Below are 17,796 nucleotides of genomic sequence, written 5' to 3'. Positions count from 1 at the left end.
TATACTACAGACATCTTATTCAGCATTTGCTAAATAAAAATTAGGCCTATTAGGTGTTTATCTTTCCTAATGTATTTACTTTTTTTGCCGCGAGAGGAGCTGCGGTTTTCTCTGAGAAGAGACGCTTCAGCCCCGCTCCTGGGGACAGCCATTCCCTCTTCCCCTCTGCCGACCCGCTCTCCTTCTCACACTTGGTTTGCTTGTCTGTCGCTTTGAACTGAATTCCCGACCGCCATTCAGCCAGGCTATTTATAGTTTAAAAACTGCTAATTAAAATGATCCATAAGTGATCCATTACCTTTTTTGTAAAAAATATAGCGTGGATTACATGGTGCTTTATGCATGATTAATTCACGGAAAGCTACATTTTTACTTCCTATACATGCATTATAGACAGGGAGTATTTCAGTCAGATGTGTTTTGTGTGTGCCAACTCTCACAGCTTCAATATAATATATAAAGTACAATATATAAAACTATGGCTATTGAAACTCAGGGGGGCTGTCTGAGTCATTGCTGGAGCCACAGTCCAGTATAATATATAAAACTATGGCTATTGAAACTCAGAGGGGCTGTCTGAATCACTGCTGGAACCACAGTCCGGTATAATATATAAAACTATGGCTATTGAAACTCAAGGGGGCTGTCTGAATCACTGCCGGAGCCACAGTCTAGTACAATATATAAAACTATCGCTACTGAAACAGGGTGTCTGTTCCTGATCTCCCCCCCCCCCCCCCCCCCCCCCCTCCTCTCCTCACTGCTCACCCTCTCAGCGCTGTCCTCCTTTGCACGCTCCTGCAACTGTGACAGTTGCTCCTTCAGGGAGATCACGGCACTTCGGCTCTCCTGCAACTCACACTCCATCTGAGAGCAGAGCTGCTGCTTCTCACCCTGAACCCGATCGGACTCTGTCCGGAGACTGGAGAGCTGCACTGCAAGGGTTAACGAGAGAGAGAGAGAGAGAGAGAGAGAGAGAGAGAGAGACACTGATAAGAGAGAGAGAGAGAGAGAGAGAGAGAGAGAGAGAGACATGATAAATCCTGAACAAGGAACATATTCTTAAAAAAAAAAAAAAAAAAAAAAAAAAGCATTACTCCTCTCCCACATTGCAACATATGACAGACCCAGAAAAACTGGGAGTCGTACTAGGAGAGGGACACAGAACCCCACTGGCTGCCCAGCATGTAGCCGCTCGTCACAGCCTGAGGGACACACAGTGAGCACGCTGCACAGGGGGAGGCGCTGCTGGGGAGGGAGGGGGTTATTTAGGGCTATTTAGAATTTAATGTTTCAATATTAAGTTCAGTGTCTTTGCCTTGTTTTGTTTTATTTACATTAGTTCAACATCATTAGCTGAACTGTGAAAAAAAGAGTTCCTTTTTTTTTTTTTTTTTTTTTTTTTTTTAAGGTGGAATTTGAAGTTGTGTTGGTAAAGTTCAATGTTCTTTACTAAAATCACAGAACCCGTGATAACCGTGCCTTTAATCCCAAGAAGCAAGGAGACATCTGCGCAGCTGTTTCTGAAGGACCCCTAAACTGGTTACTAAGCAACCCGGCTCAGAGCCTTTAGTACGTCAGTTCAAATGTCACAATAAACTGTCAGTGAAATCCAGTATTATTAAAGAACCATTAATTTAAAAAAATTAAACAGGAAAACACACATGGTACTGAAATAATATTACATAAATGTCTAGGGAGTATCCATCATTTATTTAATAAAAATCCTAGTATTATACCCCTTCAACGAAGTGCCGTAGCAGAACCTCCAAACGAGAAGCTGCTACGGCCAAACTGTAGCCACTGGCATCTCTGTATTTTTATTTCTCCCGAGGCGTCCCGATAAAGCGGCGCAGACTGTATTAATAAACAACTCACAGAAACAGAGGAATCCATCAACCAAAACCACATTAGGGAAACATGGAATAACAGAAAAATACAGACTTAGTGACCGCCAGCTGGCATTGAAACAGGAACGTCTGGTTATTTACCAGCGTTCCATTTTACATTCCTACCTCTTTATTGAATTATTCCTTTTCATTATTTACTTATCATGAAGTTCATTCTGTTTATATAATTATTATTATGTATTTTTTTAAGATTTCCATTATATGTGAGTAGAACTTCATGCTGATTTGAACTCGGCTCTCGCCAAGATAAGCACCTGCTAAGACGTAGCTTTACAGTAAACTAATGTGATCCATCTGCATCTCCATCCATTTGCATTTCTTTCCATCTGATGATGTAGATATCCTTCTGCCTGGTGTTGATGGCTGAAGTGTAGTGCTGGCTTCAGAGATCAGCTTATTTTTCCTCCCCAGCGCATCAGCACACACAACGGCTGCGATGCTGGCTACGGGGATCAACACAGTGAGGTCTTCCCAGTGCATCAGCATGACAACCGTCTGGATTGAGCGAAGTAGAGTACATCTCTGGGGTCATCAAGTGGGCACCTTCCATCCTCTGTGTTTTGTTGACTAGCCCACGACACCTCAACCGGGTTGTAGAGTGTGCCACAAATCCTTGACAACCCAACTGGGTAAACTCGGACTCTCCATCCTTGCTGTTCCGCTTCAGCAGCTAGTTCAGCATACCAAAGTTTCTTCCTCTCATACGCCTCATCCACAGCATCCTCCCATGGTACTGTTAACTCTACCAGATGAACAAGGCGTGCTGATCCAAACCATAAGACAATGTCTGGTCGAAGGTTAGTGGTGGCAATCTCAGGTGGAAAAATAAGCCATTGACCAACATCTGCCAGCATCTTGCAGTCTCTAGCAGCTTCCAGTTGTCCTGAGCGAGGCTTGGTTTTAACACCTTTTCTTGGTGGTTGCTCTCCTGGACGGAGGAATATTGTCTTTTGTGTGTAATGCTTTGATGGAACTGGTGGCAACTTATTGGTCATGTTACGCTTGTCTTCCAATGCTAAGACCAAACATCGCAGCACCTGGTCACGGCGCAAAGTAAACCGTCCTTGGCTAAGACCCACCTTACATCCTGTCAGAATGTGCCTTAATGTTGCAGGTGATGAACACAAAGGACATGAGGGATCCTCACCCACCCAGAGGTTTAGGTTCTGTGGTGATGGGAGAACATCATATGCTGATCTGATGAGGAAACTGATCCTGCTCTGTTCCATTCATTCATTGTCCATACGTCTTGCCAGCCGATATTGCGTTGTTCCACTCTCTCCCATCTCATCCATTCTCCCTGCTTGGCCTGGGAAACAGCCTTTACACACCTGATCCTCTCCTCCTGCTTTTGCACCTCGTTGACTACCAGCTTCCTCCGCTGAGCCGGGGTTGCCTTGTGCCATGTAGGAGGAGCTGAACTGAGACCAAAACCTCCTTTTCCATGCTGAACTTGCCCCATAATATCTCTGATTCGAAGGACAGCCTTAGCATCTTCCACAGCTTTCTTTGCTGTCCATTTTCTTCCAGTTTTCAACACTGTATTTGTAACTGCTTCCGCAATGCCACCAAGGTTGACGTGCCAATAAAGCACCTTTGAATTTGAGAGACAGATATCAGTCACACACACATGGTGCTGCTGAGCTGTCTTAGAGACGTTCCTTTTTATTTATTTATTTTTTAAACACCCGTTCACACAGCATGAAATTGCACAATCTATGGCGGTATAATACCATCGTAACCCTTTCACACAGCCAAGGGGATCATGCAAGTACAACTTTCAAACCTGGCAGTCTACAAATCGTTGTCATGGCAATGGCTGTATCTACACTCACGCATCACCGCCACTGTATACAGTTCTTCAGGGATGGCATAGCCTTTCACACAGTGGTTGAGATGCTTCAGAGACGGCATAAAATATGACAGCTCGGTGATGGTGTAGGCAATTCACACAGACCAAAATGCAGCATCAGTGCCAGTTCTGAGCCGTCATAACTCGTCTGTGTGAACTGGGTAAGAGAGAGACAGACAGACAACAATGAAACACAGAAAGACAGACAACAATAATGGAGAGAGAGACAGACACAAAGACATGAGACCCAGAAAGAGAGAGAGAAAGACAATAATGAGAGAGACACAGACAGAGACACAGACAACAATGCTACAGAGATAGAGAGAGAGAGACAGAATCAGACAGACAGACATTTGTTAATGCGGACCCAGCAGCAGCCCCAATATTAAAAAGATTGTAGCTGACAAAAAAAATCCCATTCACCTCAAGTGCACAGTTTTGAAAGAAACACGAGACAGAGAGGCATACAGACCGACAGACAGGGAGAAACACAGACTGACAGGAAGACTGAATCAAACATTAAAAAACTCACCCTCTAGGACTTCTGTAATTGTTAGAGAGAGAAAAAAAGGAAATAATATTATCATTAATATATTATAATTATTATTACTGTTAATAATACAGTCATTATCAATATAATCCTCAAAATCAATTCCATCATCATTGGTTGCATTATCATTACTGTTACACCCCCACCCCCTCCTCACCACACATCTCCGTGCGAGTCTCCAACTGCTCTCTGAGATTCACGATCTCGATCCTCAGCCTCTCCTCAGAGTGCACAGCCTGCAGGGAGAGCAAACATAGCACAGGTCACAGAGGCAGAGACATACAGAGCGATACAGAGGGAGAGATACAGAAAAGTACGAGAGAGAGAGATACAGAGACAGACACACAGATAGAGAGATAAAGAGGAAGATACACACAGACACAGGGAGAGATACAGAGAAAGAGAGATACAGAAGGCGATAGAGAGAAACACTTAGAATTCTGCAAAAACATCCTGCAGTTGCACAGGAATGCTCCAAGCAAATGCTTGTAGAGCTGAGTTAGGATGTTTTCCCTTACTACTCACTGTACAACAGAGAGCTTTGAAGTACTGGAGTCACCTGAACCAAAGCAACTCCGACTACCAGTTCAAGGCCCTGAAGAGCCAGGAGAGCTACTGAAATAAAAATACCACTGACTACATGATGGAGAAGCTCTGTGAGGAGAACCAGATCAGCATCACAGAGCCTCAGAACAGCTGCTAATTGGGCCCCAGTGATATATAAAATAGCCACAACCCCGAAAAACAAATACCTGATACACTGGGAGAGCCAAGTAAAGTCACAGCATGAATCAGAGAGAGTGCTAACAGAGCTTAAAAAGACCTTACGCCCTGGAAGAATGTTTGGTCAGTGTTAAAGAACAAAAACAACTCCTGACCAAATAAAGATGTGACCACGATTTAGCAATTGAAAAAGGGTTGACATAGAGCCACCTGGAGACCAGAGAGAGGAGAGTGTGAGCACTGTGAGCCAGCGCTCCACTTCACACTGCAGAGAGACGAGAATGTGAGCACTGTGAGCCAGGCCACACAGAGACAGAGCTCCACTTCATACTGCAGAGAGAGGAGAGTGTGTGAGCACTGTGAGGCAGGCCACACAGAGACAGAGCTCCACTTCATCTTGCAGAGAGACGAGAATGTGAGCACTGTGAGCCAGGCCACACAGAGACAGAGCTCCACTTCATACTGCAGAGGACAGTGTGTGAGCACTGTGAGCCAGGCCACACAGAGACAGAGCTCCACTTCATACTGCAGAGAGGAGAGTGTGTGAGCACTGTGAGCCAGGCCACACAGAGACAGAGCTCCACTTCATACTGCAGAGAGGAGAGTGTGTGAGCACTGTGAGCCAGGCCACACAGAGACAGAGCTCCACTTCATACTGCAGAGAGGAGAGTGTGTGAGCACTGTGAGCCAGGCCACACAGAGACAGAGCTCCACTTCATACTGCAGAGAGAGGAGGGTGTGAGCACTGTGAGCCAGGCCACATAGAGACAGAGCTCCACTTCATACTGCAGAGAGAGGAGAGTGTGAGCACTGTGAGCCAGGCCACACAGAGACAGAGCTCCACTTCATACTGCAGAGAGGAGAGAGTGTGAGCACTGTGAGCCAGGCCACACAGAGACAGAGCTCCACTTCATACTGCAGAGAGGAGAGTGTGTGAGCACTGTGAGCCAGGCCACACAGAGACAGAGCTCCACTTCATACTGCAGAGAGGAGAGTGTGTGAGCACTGTGAGCCAGACCACACAGAGACATAGCTCCACTTCATACTGCAGAGAGAGGAGAATGTGAGCACTGTGAGCCAGGCCACACAGAGACAGAGCTCCACTTCATACTGCAGAGAGGAGAGTGTGTGAGCACTGTGAGCCAGACCACACAGAGACATAGCTCCACTTCATACTGCAGAGAGAGAGGAGAGTGTGTGAGCACTGAGCCAGGCCACAGTGACAGAGCTCCACTTCATACTGCAGAGAGAGGACAGTGTGAGCACTGTGAGCCAGGCCACACAGAGACAGAGCTCCACTTCATACTGCAGAGAGAGAGGAGAGTGTGTGAGCACTGAGCCAGGCCACAGTGACAGAGCTCCACTTCATACTGTAGAGAGAGGAGAGTGTGTGAGCACTATGAGGCAGGCCACACAGAGACAGAGCTCCACTTCATACTGCAGAGAGAGAGGAGAGTGTGTGAGCACTGAGCCAGGCCACAGTGACAGAGCTCCACTTCATACTGCAGAGAGAGGAGAGTGTGTGAGCACTATGAGGCAGGCCACAGTGACAGAGCTCCACTTCATACTGCAGAGGACAGTGTGTGAGCACTGAAAGCCAAGCCACACAGAGACAGAGCTCCACTTCATACTGCACTGAACCTAATACTAGCTGTTCAGGGACACATTCATACCCAAATTTACAAGTCACATGAGTGACTTCAACCACCTCACAGAAACAGATAAAAATGTTAGAATATGCATTGTAAAGTTTTAACATTACTTCCCTTGATTTAAATTCAACACTTCTCCCAATATATCCGAGCATCTTGTTGGCATTTTTTTTTTTTTAAGATTCCCCACATCGTCTAGATGAAGACATTTCTGAGTCAACAGAAACTCCTAGATCTTTTTCATAGATTCCTTCTTCAATGTCAGTATCTCCCATATGGTATTTATAATGCACGCTGCGCGCAGTACCTTACACTTTTCTGTATTAATTGTAATTTGCCATGTGTCTGCCCAGAGATGCACCTACACTGTGAGAAATATGCCTGAACAAGGGACATAACCTTTAAAAAAATCACTACTCCTCTCTCACTTTCCAACACATGACAGACCCAGAAAAACAGCCAGGAACCTGCAGCATGCAGACAGCAGCCAGACAGTGATGGTACAGTGCGGCTCAGAGAGATTAGAGCCCTCAGCCACACCAAAAGGAGAGTCCCCAGCAATGCATAGCAACTTTGCCTGCCAGTCAGCCCGAAGTGGAGAGAGAAACATCACAACCAGCCACTCTACACAACACAGAGACACGTCAGAACAGCACCTCCACTGCTGTAGTCATCCTCATAGACTGCTAAAGATAGAGCAATATGAAAACACTTTTGATGACATCGTAATTAAAACATTATTAATCAATTTTCAAACAAGAATTATACCCATAATGTAAATGGTGTAAACCAGGCACTAGAAGATTTAAATCACATTTTTTTCAACACTGGCTGAAAAATCAAACCTAAAACGCAACATGACAGAAAAAATGAGAAAAACGCTAAGAACCCTAATCAAACAAAAAATATACCCAACCAAACAGCATAGAATTGCCCCAAACCTACTGTTATACCCTAAAACAATATAAATCCACTGTTATGCAGGAGAAAAAAAAAAAAAAAACATAAATACAAGAGCAATCACAATCGGCAATAGAAGAGTAGATTGACAAATATATATTATGGGCAACTTGGCAACAATTAAAACCCCCCCAAAAAACAGACAGAGAATTAGGAATCCTAAAAGGAAACACATGGAAACCCTACTTTGAAATTACACAAATCAATTCCAAAGAAAGAATTCAATCCAGACCAACTACCAGAGTTGTGGTCAATTCCATTTTTTTTAAATTCAAATTTCTAATCCCAATTCCCTTGTAATCGATTCAAATTCCTATTCCAAACATTTCACAACAAAGGCTTTACTGAGCAAACAAATACTGTCTACAACTTAGTGAACCTGTCAGGTAACGTGGCAAAGACTACGTTGTAAAACAGAATATTTAATTGGAATTGTATAAAAGGGAACTGGGATTGGAAATGGAAACTAACTAAAAACACTAGAAAAAGTAACTAAAGACAAACAGTCCACCCTAGACACCCAAATCACACTGCGAGAAAAAGCTTGTGGTCAGGACAGCACCCTCAACGAAATGCTCAAATACAGTTATATATAATATATAAAAAGGTGATACGTTAGACTCCAATAATTACAGAGGAATCTGTGTAAGCAGTAACCCTGGGGAAGCTCTTCTGTAGCATCATGAATAACTGAGTACTGCCCTTCCTCTGGGAACACAGTGTCCTTCAGAAAAAGCCAAACAGGACTCCTCCCCAACCACCGCACTGCAGATCACACCCACACCCTGCACATCCTGATCAATTAACACCCTCATCACAAAAACAAAGGGAACATATTTGCCTGCTTTGTTGACTTCAAAAAGGCATTTGATTCAATCTGGCACCCTGGGCTCTATCTTAAAATCCTCTAGAGTGGTATAGGAGGCAAGATGGACGACGTTATCAAATCAGCGTACACAGGAAACAAATGCAGCATGAAAATCAATAACAGAAGAACAGAGTTCTTCACCCGGGGCCAGGGAGTGAGACAAGGCTGCAGTCTGTGTCCCCCACTATTTAACATTTATATCAACCACCTGGCTACAGAACTAGAGCAATCCTCCACCCCCGGACCCCGGACTTGACACGCAAATAACGTGTCTGCTCTACACTGACACCCTGCTCTACTGTCACCCACAGAGCAGGGTCTGCAGCAGAGATGGCCATACTTGAGCAGGACTGTAAAACCAGGGCTCTGGGTAGAAATCAGAAAAAATTAAAATGATCACTTTCCAAAAAAATTAAAAAAAAAAACATTTCAGGAAAAAAATACAAATTTAGAATAAATAACAACACACTAGCTGCTGCTATCTGGGCCTGTTAATCAGCTCATGTGGGAGCAAATTATCTATAAAGACCCTGGCAGAAAAAGCACACAGAGCATAATATTCTATTATTCAAAAGATACATTACCTAAAACCATTGGTAAAAATGTGGACAAAACTGTTTGATAGTGTTATTCTTCCCATCCTGCTGTGTGGAAGTGAAGTCTGGGGGCCCGTTCTAAATTTCTTATTCGAAAAATGGGAAAAGGGTCCAGTTGAAAACCTCCACCTGGAATTTTGCAAAAACATCCTGAACCTCCACAGAAATGCCCCAAACAATGGCTGTGGAGCAGAGCTTGGGCGATTCTCACTATTCTCCAAAAACAAACCCTCTGCTGCTGGGTGACCCTGACTCTTACCATCTCTAATCTCTGAAACAACAGGAGCAGTGCCCAGAGAGACCCCCCCATCTAGCTGAAACAACAGGAGCAGTGCCTAGAGAGAGACCCCCCCATCCAGCTGAAACAACAAGAACAGTGCCCAGAGAGAGACCCCCCATCCAGCTGAAACAACAAGAACAGTGCCCAGAGAGAGACCCCCCATCCAGCTGAAACAAGAGCAGTGCCCAGAGAGAGACCCCCCATCCAGCTGAAACAACAAGAGCAGTGCCCAGAGAGAGACCCCCCATCCAGCTGAAACAAGAGCAGTGCCCAGAGAGAGACCCCCCCATCCACCTGAAACAACAAGAGCAGTGCCCAGAGAGAGACCCCCCCATCCACCTGAAACAACAAGAGCAGTGCCCAGAGAGAGACCCCCCCATCCACCTGAAACAACAAGAGCAGTGCCCAGAGAGAGACCCCCCATCCAGCTGAAACAACAAGAGCAGTGCCCAGAGAGAGACCCCCCCATCCAGCTGAAACAACAAGAGCAGTGCCCAGAGAGAGACCCCCCATCCAGCTGAAACAAGAGCAGTGCCCAGAGAGAGACCCCCCCATCCAGCTGAAACAACAAGAGCAGTGCCCAGAGAGAGACCCCCCCATCCAGCTGAAACAACAAGAGCAGTGCCCAGAGAGAGACCCCCCATCCAGCTGAAACAACAAGAGCAGTGCCCAGAGAGAGACCCCCCATCCAGCTGAAACAACAAGAGCAGTGCCCAGAGAGAGACCCCCCCATCCAGCTGAAACAAAAAGAGCAGTGTCCAGAGAGAGACCCCCCCATCCACCTGAAACAACAAGAGCAGTGCCCAGAGAGAGACCCCCCATCCAGCTGAAACAAGAGCAGTGCCCAGAGAGAGACCCCCCCATCCACCTGAAACAACAAGAGCAGTGCCCAGAGAGAGACCCCCATCCAGCTAAAACAAAAAGAGCAGTGTCCAGAGAGAGACCCACCCCCACCCCCCCATCCCGCTTGCCCTGAAGCTCTGTGAACAGAGCCAGACTGACAACACAGCTTCACAGCAGCCAAGCCAAATACACCCACCTAAGCTCAGGAAAACAGCCTCTTCCCAAAAACAAAATCATATTAACTGTTGGACAGACCAAATTAAAAAAGAAATAAACTAGAATGCTACAGAAATTATTCCTCAGCTGAATATTTAACTGAAATAAAAGATTCCAAACAGACCTTGACAAAACACAGGCTCAGCGACCGCAGTCTTGAGGTGGAGACAGGCGCCTGCGAGGCCAGTGCAATTGTGGGCAGGCGGAGACAGGCGCCTGCGAGGCCAGTGCGATTGTGGGCAGGCGGAGACAGGCGCCTGCGAAGCCAGTGCGATTGTGGGCAGGTGGAGACAGGCGCCTGCGAGGCCAGTGCGATTGTGGGCAGGTGGAGACAGGCGCCTGCGAGGCCAGTGCGATTGTGGGCAGGTGGAGACAGGCGCCTGCGAGGCCAGTGCGATTGTGGGCAGGTGGAGACAGGCGCCTGCGAGGCCAGTGCGATTGTGGGGAGGCGGAGACAGGCGCCAGGCGCCACAGACACAGCACCGACAGCTGGAGACAAAACACCCAGGAATGAGAAAAACCTCAAGAGCTGCCTGACATCTTTAGAAATTGACTTTATTGAATTTAAAGAATATATAGCAAACACGTTAACAGCTTTAGAGGGATTGGAAATCTAAGAAATGACACGCTGAAAATTAGACAGGATCACAAAACTGTTGCAGGAGCTGAAATCCCAAATCGATAAGAAGGTGCTAGAGAATGAAGCATTGACAGCAGAGCAGAAACATGCCAGAGAGATGCAGAGACACACCCAGGACCAGCTCAGCAGAGAACATTGAACATGGCACAGACTTCTGAGCCAAGGAAGAAAAACAAAACTGTGCACAACCGATCACAACTTCCTGTCCATCAGAGCTCCATTGTCCAGAAAGAAAGAGACAGCCCCCTGTTGAGGTGCTACTGTTAGGACTCCAATGGGAAATTCCTGGATGGAAAACATCTGAAGAAGGTAATGAAAATTAGATGCTCCAAAACACACAGCAAGACAGGTGATATCATCCCCAAACTTCAGCAACCCTGCTCATATTGTAATCCACATGGGCACTGTTGAACTGTCCCGGACCCAGGAACTCCTGATGAAGAACATCAGAGAGCTGGTGACCCTGACGGTGCATCGCTTCCCCTCCACCAAATTACCCTGTCCATCCTCCTGTCTCGACACACAGCCTCACAAGACCCACAGCCGTAATGCCAGGTTAGTGCAGGCCTGTTCCCACATCCCCAGTGTGTACTCCACAGACTACCACAGGATCAGCCCTGGACAGCACCTCCACGACCCTGTGCACCCCACAGACTACCACAGGATCAGCCCTGGACAACACCTCCACGACCCTGTGCACCGCACAGACTACCACAGGATCAGCCCTGGACAGCACCTCCACGACCCTGTGCACCCCACAGACTACCACAGGATCAGCCCTGGACAACACCTCCACGACCCTGTGCACCGCACAGACTACCACAGGATCAGCCCTGGACAGCACCTCCACGACCCTGTGCACCCCACAGACTACCACAGGATCAGCCCTGGACAGCACCTCCACGACCCTGTGCACCGCACAGACTACCACAGGATCAGCCCTGGACAGCACCTCCACGACCCTGTGCACCGCACAGACTACCACAGGATCAGCCCTGGACAGCACCTCCCAATGCCGAAGTACAGCTCTTCGCCAAGCTGCTTGTTCTATAGGTGACAGTGAGACCAGGTCATCTGCATAAAGGAGACACTTGATTTCTGTGTCGTTGATAGCGAGTCCAGGGACTCTGTGGCCAGCTGGTTTATACAGAGATTAAATAATGTTGGACTGAGGCTGCAGCCTTGTCTGTTCTGTTGTAATGTATTTTCACATTGTGTTTGATCCCTGTATCCAATGCCATGCTGCAGTATTTTAAAAGGTAGATCCCTGAGTGCCAGTTTTTGGAGTCAAAAGCTTTTTTGAAATCTACAAAGCAGGCAAATATTTCCCCTGTTTTTGTGGTGTGCTGGTTTATTAAAGTGTGCAGGGTGTAGCTGTGATCTGCAGTGCGGTGATGCGAGATTTCATTAGGGCATTCTGCATTACATCACATCGTTTAAGATTCTATCTTGGCCACAGGCTAATTTAGATTTTACTGTATTTGAGCATTTCGTTGCGTGAATAGAGCCCTCTATTTTTTGCAGTTTACTGCTCTTGCATTTCAGTTTTTTCTTCAGAGTGGTGGGTTTGTATTGTTGGAGGGAGTGGCTGTAGTTTGGTGCAGTTCACTATCATTTAGATTTTGGTGTTTCTGGTTTGATAGTGTTCTTAACTTTTTCCTCTCTAATTTACTAATTTCAAACCATTTCTCTTTGGGACTGCTTGTTTGTGACTTATGTGATTTTAAATTTTAGGTTTTACTTCTGTGCACGTTTTAGGAATATTTGATTTCTATCTGTTACAGCCTGATTTACTCCCTTTAAGATTTGATTGTATTATTTTTTTTGGAAGTTGTTTAGTTGGATTTCTATCTCCCTATTATGTGTTGCTTGTATAGAATCCTCTTCACTACTTTCTATTATTTGTTGCTTGTATAGAACTTTCTTCACTACTTTCTGTCCATGTGTTGGGGGCTGGAGTTTATGTAAATGTGACAGGGTGTTTGAATTGATGCTCTGACGACATGCAGTGTGTAGATAGAGGATTGTTTGACAGTGAATGGTCTGATATACTTTTTGGTTCTAAATCGGTGACAGCATAACTATGACCATGTTACATCCTAATATGGCGCTACATGTGAATTTACCTAACAAGCCCCCTGGAGTCCTCACATTTACAATATACAAACCCAGGCTTTTACACAGGCTTGTTTCTCCTTTTTACTTCCTATGCTATAATAACAATTTATTTTTGTGGTGATTGGGTCTTGGCATAGAGGAGTTGTAAATAGGTGTTTATTTCCATCTGTTTTAATAAAATCTCTCTCTATTTCTGTTTTTGCAATTAGGTCTCCATAGAGTAATATTTTTTATTTTATCTGAAAGTGTGCGATTTCAGATTCTAAGTCTTGGATGTATTTTTAATCATAATAGTGGGAGTCTGATGGGGGTGTATATCACACATAGGTAAAGGTCTGATTTTAATTGGAGAACCCATCCATTAATTTTAAGTCACAGATGTGTGGCTCCTCTTTGTAATGGGAGATTGAGCCTGTAAGTTCTCCCTTGTACGGGACCACTATACCACCCAAGTGAGTTTCTGCCACGTTTGATTTTATTGTTTTTTATAGAAGGACCTAAGTGTTCTTTATATCCAATTGGACAATAGACACATCTGTATTTAGCCATGTCTCTTGCAAGACTATAATGTCAATATTGTTTATACTACTTACAAACTCAGGAACCTTACTTTTAAAACCAAAAACTGAGCTTTGTAACTGATTGTGAAAGATTTCATGTTTTTTTTTTTTTTTTATTTCTCTTATTTATAACCAAGTAAGTTGCAGAATCAATGTGTAAATTACATACTTAGACAAAGAAGACAGACATCTTTTAAGTTAACATTTCTTACACAATCATTAGTCTTGTGAAAATTGCACTCAGCAGATGTCTAAAGTCACTCTGTTCAGGTCACTCAGGTCATGCTTCCTGCTCCAGTGACGGTTCTGGCGTAGCTTCTTGTACTGTGGGAGCTGCATGTGCAGGGTGTCTGGGTGCACTGGGAGCTCCGTGTGCAGGGTGTCTGGGTGCACTGGGAGCTCCGTGTGCAGGGTGTCTGGGTGCACTGGGAGCTCCGTGTGCAGGGTGTCTGGGTGCACCGGGAGCTCCGTGTGCAGGGTGTCTGGGTGCACCGGGAGCTCCGTGTGCAGGGTGTCTGGGTGCACTGGGAGCTCCGTGTGCAGGGTGTCTGGGTGCACTGGGAGCTCCGTGTGCAGGGTGTCTGGGTGCACTGGGAGCTCCGTGTGCAGGGTGTCTGGGTGCACTGGGAGCTCCGTGTGCAGGGTGTCTGGGTGCACTGGGAGCTCCGTGTGCAGGGTGTCTGGGTGCACTGGGAGCTCCGTGTGCAGGGTGTCTGGGTGCACTGGGAGCTCCGTGTGCAGGGTGTCTGGGTGCACTGGGAGCTCCGTGTGCAGGGTGTCTGGGTGCAGTGGGAGCTCCGTGTGCAGGGTGTCTGGGTGCACTGGGAGCTCCGTGTGCAGGGTGTCTGGGTGCACTGGGAGCTCCGTGTGCAGGGTGTCTGGGTGCACTGGGAGCTCCGTGTGCAGGGTGTCTGGGTGCACTGGGAGCTCCGTGTGCAGGGTGTCTGGGTGCACTGGGAGCTCCGTGTGCAGGGTGTCTGGGTGCACTGGGAGCTCCGTGTGCAGGGTGTCTGGGTGCACTGGGAGCTCCGTGTGCAGGGTGTCTGGGTGCACTGGGAGCTCCGTGTGCAGGGTGTCTGGGTGCAGTGGGAGCTCCGTGTGCAGGGTGTCTGGGTGCACTGGGAGCTCCGTGTGCAGGGTGTCTGGGTGCACTGGGAGCTCCGTGTGCAGGGTGTCTGGGTGCACTGGGAGCTCCGTGTGCAGGGTGTCTGGGTGCACTGGGAGCTCCGTGTGCAGGGTGTCTGGGTGCACTGGGAGCTCCGTGTGCAGGGTGTCTGGGTGCACTGGGAGCTCCGTGTGCAGGGTGTCTGGGTGCACTGGGAGCTCCGTGTGCAGGGTGTCTGGGTGCAGTGGGAGCTCCGTGTGCAGGGTGTCTGGGTGCACTGGGAGCTCCGTGTGCACTGGGAGCTCCGTGTGCACTGGGAGCAGGGTCCGTGTGCACTGGGAGCTCCGTGTGCAGGGTGTCTGGGTGCACTGGGAGCTCCGTGTGCAGGGTGTCTGGGTGCACTGGGAGCTCTGTGTGCAGGGTGTCTGGGTGCACTGGGAGCTCCGTGTGCAGGGTGTCTGGGTGCACTGGGAGCTGAGGGTGCAGGGTGTCTGGGTGCACTGGGAGCTGAGGGTGCAGGGTGTCTGGGTGCACTGGGAGCTCCGTGTGCAGGGTGTCTGGGTGCAGTGGGAGCTCCGTGTGCAGGGTGTCTGGGTGCACTGGGAGCTCCGTGTGCAGGGTGTCTGGGTGCACTGGGAGCTGTGCAGGGTGTCTGGGTGCAGTGGGAGCTCCGTGTGCAGGGTGTCTGGGTGCACTGGGAGCTCCGTGTGCAGGGTGTCTGGGTGCACTGGGAGCTCCGTGTGCAGGGTGTCTGGGTGCAGTGGGAGCTCTGTGTGCAGGGTGTCTGGGTGCACTGGGAGCTCCGTGTGCAGGGTGTCTGGGTGCACTGGGAGCTGCGTGTGCAGGGTGTCTGGGTGCACTGGGAGCTCCGTGTGCAGGGTGTCTGGGTGCACTGGGAGCTCCGTGTGCAGGGTGTCTGGGTGCACTGGGAGCTGAGGGTGCAGGGTGTCTGGGTGCACTGGGAGCTCCGTGTGCAGGGTGTCTGGGTGCACTGGGAGCTCCGTGTGCAGGGTGTCTGGGTGCACTGGGAGCTCCGTGTGCAGGGTGTCTGGGTGCACTGGGAGCTCCGTGTGCAGGGTGTCTGGGTGCACTGGGAGCTGAGGGTGCAGGGTGTCTGGGTGCACTGGGAGCTCCGTGTGCAGGGTGTCTGGGTGCACTGGGAGCTGCGGGTGCAGGGTGTCTGGGTGCACTGGGAGCTCCGTGTGCAGGGTGTCTGGGTGCACTGGGAGCTCCGTGTGCAGGGTGTCTGGGTGCACTGGGAGCTCCGGGTGCAGGGTGTCTGGGTGCACTGGGAGCTCCGTGTGCAGGGTGTCTGGGTGCACTGGGAGCTCCGTGTGCAGGGTGTCTGGGTGCACTGGGAGCTCCGTGTGCAGGGTGTCTGGGTGCACCGGGAGCTCCGTGTGCAGGGTGTCTGGGTGCACTGGGAGCTCCGTGTGCAGGGTGTCTGGGTGCACTGGGAGCTCCGTGTGCAGGGTGTCTGGGTGCACTGGGAGCTCCGTGTGCAGGGTGTCTGGGTGCACTGGGAGCTCCGTGTGCAGGGTGTCTGGGTGCACTGGGAGCTCCGTGTGCAGGGTGTCTGGGTGCACTGGGAGCTCCGTGTGCAGGGTGTCTGGGTGCACCGGGAGCTCCGTGTGCAGGGTGTCTGGGTGCACTGGGAGCTCCGTGTGCAGGGTGTCTGGGTGCACCGGGAGCTCCGTGTGCAGGGTGTCTGGGTGCACCGGGAGCTCCGTGTGCAGGGTGTCTGGGTGCACCGGGAGCTCTGTGTGCAGGGTGTCTGGGTGCACCGGGAGCTCCGTGTGCAGGGTGTCTGGGTGCACTGGGAGCTCCGTGTGCAGGGTGTCTGGGTGCACCGGGAGCTCCGTGTGCAGGGTGTCTGGGTGCACTGGGAGCTCTCGTGTGCAGGGTGTCTGGGTGCACCGGGAGCTCCGTGTGCAGGGTGTCTGGGTGCACCGGGAGCTCCGTGTGCAGGGTGTCTGGGTGCACCGGGAGCTCTGTGTGCAGGGTGTCTGGGTGCACCGGGAGCTCCGTGTGCAGGGTGTCTGGGTGCACTGGGAGCTCCGTGTGCAGGGTGTCTGGGTGCACCGGGAGCTCCGTGTGCACTGGGTGCTCTGGGTGCACCGGGAGCTCCGTGTGCAGGGTGTCTGGGTGCACCGGGAGCTCTGTGTGCAGGGTGTCTGGGTGCACCGGGAGCTCTGTGTGCAGGGTGTCTGGGTGCACCGGGACCTCCGTGTGCAGGGTGTCTGGGTGCACCGGGACCTCCGTGTGCAGGGTGTCTGGGTGCACCGGGACCTCCGTGTGCAGGGTGTCTGGGTGCAGTGGGAGCTCCGTGTGCAGTGTGACAGTGCGACTCCACTCTCAATGGTGCCCCTCGGTAGGTTGTTGGCCAAGGCCATGTCCTTGATGCTCCTGGCGAAGATGCTCACTCCCTCTCGGTTCAGGTGGATGTCGTCGTACAGTGCTGTATGTGTGTGTGTGAGCTTTGTGCTTCAGTGGGGTTGTTGCTTGTTCCCACTTCTTTTAATTTGTTGGACAGTTTTTCAAACACGTGCAGGCCTCTCTCATTGCTCTGGACCATCACTGTGACGTTGTGGTAAATGTTGGTTGTGAACATGACTGTGTCCAGATCACTGTCTTTATATACAGTCAGCTGTTTCCCTTTACATATTCCCCTCTTTTTAAATGAGTAATTAGGCGATTAGGCTATCAGTAAAAAAATCTTACTTTTGATTTCATATTTGTGTACTATTAGTGCCCCTGGAGTTTCTTTTAAGATCTTTTGCTTAATGACCTTTTTATCCTGTGTGTTTTTTAATCATTGTGGATAAATCACCTCTTGGCTCCCTCCAGCAGTTATATTACAACTTTCAGCGGCCATTTCTTTTGTTTTCTTCTGCAGTTTAATTATTATTATTACTATTTATTT

General features: G+C 49.0%; 1 protein-coding gene across 1 annotated transcript in view; it reads right to left on the bottom strand.

The window, feature by feature from the left end:
- The window catches only part of rabep2 (rabaptin, RAB GTPase binding effector protein 2), a 55,302-nt gene that overhangs the window by 3,631 nt on the left and 33,875 nt on the right, over nt 1-17,796 (bottom strand). The window contains exons 10-12 of the mRNA XM_041239498.1: nt 4,470-4,548; nt 4,295-4,306; nt 769-935 (exon numbers count right to left, since the gene is read on the bottom strand). Coding sequence (XP_041095432.1) covers nt 769-935; nt 4,295-4,306; nt 4,470-4,548 — 258 coding nt within the window. The remainder of the gene's footprint in view (nt 1-768; nt 936-4,294; nt 4,307-4,469; nt 4,549-17,796) is intronic.

This window comes from Polyodon spathula, chromosome 55 (genome assembly GCF_017654505.1).
Source record: "Polyodon spathula isolate WHYD16114869_AA chromosome 55, ASM1765450v1, whole genome shotgun sequence".
Classification (NCBI taxonomy): Eukaryota; Metazoa; Chordata; class Actinopteri; order Acipenseriformes; family Polyodontidae; genus Polyodon; species Polyodon spathula.
Note: the sequence above shows the minus strand (reverse complement) of the source record. Positions and strands in the feature narration are given on the sequence as shown.